The sequence below is a fragment of the Morone saxatilis genome, unplaced genomic scaffold (assembly GCF_004916995.1).
Source record: "Morone saxatilis isolate NCDOM2014 unplaced genomic scaffold, NCSU_SB_2.0 Contig14, whole genome shotgun sequence".
NCBI lineage: Eukaryota > Metazoa > Chordata > Actinopteri > Moronidae > Morone > Morone saxatilis.
The window spans coordinates 22,471,868-22,476,914 of record NW_023339696.1 but is presented as its reverse complement, the minus strand read 5'-3'; the positions used below and the strand labels follow the sequence as shown (position 1 = coordinate 22,476,914).

At 39.5% G+C, this 5,047-nt stretch overlaps 1 protein-coding gene across 1 annotated transcript; it reads left to right on the top strand.

Moving 5' to 3' along the window:
- Positions 1-295: 295 nt before the first annotated feature.
- Positions 296-3,098, top strand: LOC118323311 (serine protease 27-like; the record flags this gene model as incomplete). The annotated part of the gene is given in 5 exon segments (XM_035655259.1): positions 296-316; positions 1,152-1,314; positions 1,774-2,042; positions 2,300-2,448; positions 2,590-3,098. Coding segments are annotated over 5 exon segments (854 nt in total), but the record flags the coding sequence as incomplete, so codon positions are not given.
- Positions 3,099-5,047: the final 1,949 nt, after the last annotated feature.

Genomic DNA, 5,047 nt, shown 5'->3' with positions numbered 1-5,047 from the left:
ATTGATGCTATACAAATAAAATTGTTAGTTACAGTAATATTATTACTAGTAATCCTTTACTGCACTAATTTTTCATTGTAAAAATATTCTTTTATTTTGAATTTTTTGTTATCCGGCAGCCAAAGACAATGTCCGTTTTAGATTTAAAGATTTAAGATTTAAACTTGTTTACTGAACTAGCTTCATCAGGGTTTTCTGTTGAAGGAGAAGAAAAACTAGACTATTTGGTGAGATCAATGTCCGACATACAGCCCCGCCTATAAGTAACAAAGTGTTCATTCTTTGTCTCCAACAGGAAGCTACGCACAGATAGACGGTGAGTTATGTTCTTTTATTTATTCATTTAAATTGTCTTTGCAAAAAGAACATAAAACACATTTTCTCTGTTTACACAAAAGTTCAAAACTGCCTTTGATCCTGAACTGGATCAAAGGCAGTTTTGAATAGTTGCCATTACCAATACTGTTGTTGCTATGCACCTAGCAGTTTTGAATTCAGCCGTCTGAATAAGCTGCAGCAGTTCTCACTTTTCAAACTCCACTGAGAGACTGAAATACTCTTCTTTTTCTTACATTTTGTTCACTGTTCCTTTACTTTTAGCACAAGCTAACATTTAACAACCATTTAGGCATTATGGGATATCGCAGGGCCCCAATTTTGTCGACCATGTACCACGGAAAAAGGCCCCCCAGAAATGAGAGCTAACATTACGCTAGCAAGATTCAAAGTCAATAAAACTGCATTCGGTCGACAAACGGTAAATATAATTTGAGAGTATGTTTAAGAACAAGACTAGCTAGCTATCAGCCATGTCGGGGTAATAAATTACGTGGCACCAGAGGGCGCAATGCTCCCTGACATTCACGAAATTTTTGACAAACAGGATTATATTCGGCACAGAGTCCCATTCTGACATATGGGATCACTGCTTATTCCATTCAAAGGTATGCTAAATGTCAAACTTTAAGGTTTGAGTCCGGACATTTTGTGTACGTTCTCGCTTATATCTTAACAAGTAAAACATATAATAACATTGTCGTTCATTTTACTACCCAATGAAAACAGTAAACACTAAATATCATCATCATCATAAATATAAAAACCTGCACCGACCTGCAGCGGTTCCATGAATTCTGTCTATTTCCCTCCAGTTTGCGGCATCGCTCCGCTCAACACTAAGATCGTGGGAGGCGAGAACGCCCCCCCGGGGTCGTGGCCCTGGCAGGCCAGTCTGCACATGTTCAACAGCCATTTCTGTGGAGGCTCCCTGATCAACAACCAGTGGGTCCTGACCGCTGCTCACTGCTTCGAAAGGTATAAATAAACAGCTAAATTATTCTAATTCAACTCAGTGTCATACGATATTCTTTTAGGTAGTTTTAGTTCAGTTTCCTAATGAGTGTTTTAGTCGTTTCCATTAATAAAATCATAATTAAAATATTGTGTTTAAATGTAGCAACTCTTTAAAGACTAATTATTTAATAAGATCAATTTATTGATTAATATATATATAATAAATACTTAAGCATGAGAAAATATATAATTATTCTTTAAATTATAAAATGCACTTTTTCAAACTTAAATTGAAACGTTTATTTTAACCTTTTAAACCTAAAGCTGCGACGCTGAAATTATAAAATGAATTACGAACGGGAAAAATAACACCATAATTAATGAAAATTCTGTAACAATGAAATCCAGCAAAACTGTGTCACTGAATAAAGACGTCATTAAACGAGAATAACACTTCCTCACACTGTTTCTGTTTCTCAGCACCAGCACAGTCGGTCTCGTCGTTTACCTCGGACGTGACACCCAACAGCTCCCAAACCCTAACGAGGTGTCCCGGTCCGTGTCCCAGGTCATCAAACATCCAAGATATTTTCCCGAAACATTTGACAACGACATGTGCTTGTTGCGTCTGTCCTCGCCCGTTAAGTTCACCGACTACATCAGACCGGTGTGTCTGGCGGGGGACGGCAGCACCTTCGATCCCGGGACCAGCTTCTGGATCACCGGATGGGGAACCATCGCAACCAACGGTGAGACTTCATGATCATATGGATTAATTATCTTTTTATTGATTATCTTTTTATTGTTGTTTACTGATTTGCAATCAACTGTCCACAACACAAGACACACACGTTGATATAATGTTATGTGGGGTATAACGTCCGCCGAGGTGTTCATTATCAGGAATTAATGAACGACGTTGAGCAAAGTCCATTAATACCTGATAATGGACGCTATGAGCCAGTAACATAAGCTGGAGTTAATTAATAAATCTTTTCTCTTTCAGTTCCCCTTCCTTTCCCAGAGCGACTGCAGCAGGTGAGCGTTCCCACCGTGTCCAACAGTCAATGTAGCGCCGTCTACAGCGGAGTCGTAGCAATCACTAACAACATGCTCTGTGCCGGTCTGGACAAGGGAGGGAAGGACTCCTGCCAGGTGAGTCTGCAAAACACCCCTCCATCAACCGCTGGGGGGCTTTATTTCCTTAAGTTAGACAGGAAATGGCAACAGGTAGGATTCAGTCCCAGATCCAACTCATTGTGTGTTATCTTCCACCACTCTATCTGACCTCCGCAGGGCGACTCCGGCGGCCCGTTTGTGAGAAAAATAGACGGTAAGTGGCTTCAGGCTGGAGTGGTGAGTTTTGGAGCCGGCTGTGCTGAACCCAAAATCCCCGGAGTCTACGCCCGAGTGTCCCAGTACCAGTCCTGGATCAAGAGCCACATCTCCAAGAACCAGCCGGGCTTCATCTACTCTGGAACCACTCAGCTGGTTTCCCTTTGGGTTCCTCTGCTGATGTCCATCATCGTCTCTTTGTCTGTCCTCTAATAGGAAGCTCGTGGATTGAATTATTTAATCAATTAATTGATCAATTGTTGTCTTTAAAATGTCCTAAAATTTGTCGGGCCGACAGAGTAAAACCCAAAGATCTTTGAGGACCTGCTGCTTTTTAAGAAGAGGACACATTCAGAGTATACTTATTAATGTACAATTTATATTTATTAATGTACAATTTATACTTACTAATGTATAAATTATACTTATTAAAGTACAATGTGTTTACAGGAGTCAAAGAGACAATAAAATCTTGGGTTGGACTTTTGGTTTCAGTTTGTTCTCTATAATCATCACAACTGACCCTTTTGGAAAGTTAGTCAACTTGGATATGCTATGTGCTAGGCTAATATATATATATACCGTAAAACGTATAATATTAGCCCGAGCGTTTATTTGCTTAAATCACTGAACTCCCCCTGCCTTTACTGGGGACAGGCCTCTATTTGGGACAAGCCTTTGATTCCTTTAGCACTAAACTAAACTAACTTCTGCTTCTCTTGAGTTTTGTTCAGCAAATTTGACAACTAACATGATTATTATGATGCTTCAGAGGCTTTTTTCATCTCTCTTGTTTACCATGTTACCAGTAAGTCAGAATGAATTAACGTTATACTTGATAGTTTTCATAAAATATAGTGAACGATTGAATTGTGGAGAATCTATAACTGATCTAATGATGTGCATTATGTACATATAACAACATAAGTTTAAACATTAATATTTGTGTAGGAGATTGAAACGACTTAAAACTCTCTGAAGCGGGCGACCTAGTGGGTTTTAAGAGGTTTTATACATCAAGATAATTTCTATAAAATCTAGACCAGGCTTCTTTTGGAGAACTGCGTTTATTTGTCAAAACGTGTAGCCACACCAGGCTTTAAATGAGACCTGCGTCTGTTAGGAACCCTGCTTTTATTGGAAGTTTTACAGTAAATATGTTAATGTTAGCTGAAATATTTTTTCTAGAGTACAATATATATTTGAGCTCTGCTGTTTTTCCTCCTAACTGCACCTTAACGTTCTGGGTCCTGAGTAGCTACTGCTTCAAGTTCATGGTTTATCCAACCATGCCTCTTACCAGCCACAGTGTGGCGCTAGAACCATCAGGCTCACAGTCTGCCATTGGACAGTCTGAAGAGACACAATGCATTTTCAGTTGAGTGTGTCCAGTACACTCACAGCGCATACTCAGAAGCAGAGTGCGGTTTGCTTGATGTTTCCTGAATAAAGAGGACAGCTAGGGAGGGACTTGTTTAGTAGTCATTGTCTGTCATTTTTATCTATTAAAAAAACCTATTAAGTAAGACACTGAACTCTGTAAAACTGGCTAAAATCAGGCTGTTTGATGTCCACTTGAATGAAATTTTTAAATCAGTCCTGACGCCTTGTGTTTGATGCAGAGAGGTGCTGTACTAGCAGAATGACAGCAGAGTCTAAATTACTGAAGTAACATCCAACAGGTTTTAATGTTTGTGTATCAGCAGAGCTGCTAACCCCATCAATTCTTTCTTTACACACATTTTACTGAGTGTTTGTGAGCCATGGCCTCTCCTGAGAGCTGATTACTTAAAGCACAACACAAATAATTAATAGAAGTTTGTACTCAGACTTTGTATCCACAGATAAATCAAACAGTTGAGTTCATTCTGACTTTCCTCAGCAGTTCACAGACACACAACTGGCTCAGATTCTGACAGTAAAACAAGAATAATGTTGTATGAACACTCACCCTGTTTCCACCTTCCTGCTCTGCTGCTATAAAATGGAGTCTGAGCTGACGGCACTAAATACTTCCACTCTCAGGTATCTCAGTCCCTCCCCTCTCCGCCTCCACCCTCTGAGTTTTTTGTTAAAGGTCCAGTGTGTCACATTGAGGAGGATTTATTGTTATAAATGTAATATAATATTCATAGGTACTGTTTTCATTAGTGTATACATCACCCACGCAATGCACAAACGCAAACACCTGGCGTAGATAGGGACCTTCAATGCCCCCCGTTTTCATAGTTCCTCCTTTAGTGCTTGGAAGGGGAAGATGAAGTGACTACAACTACATCAGTAAAACAGAAGAAGAAGAATCCCTTTTATTTATTATACGTACACATACAAGGAATTTGACTCTTGTAAAAAATTTACACCCTCTGCTCCGAGCCATGTTTAATGAATCTCTGTCATCAGGATGTCTCCCACCAACTTT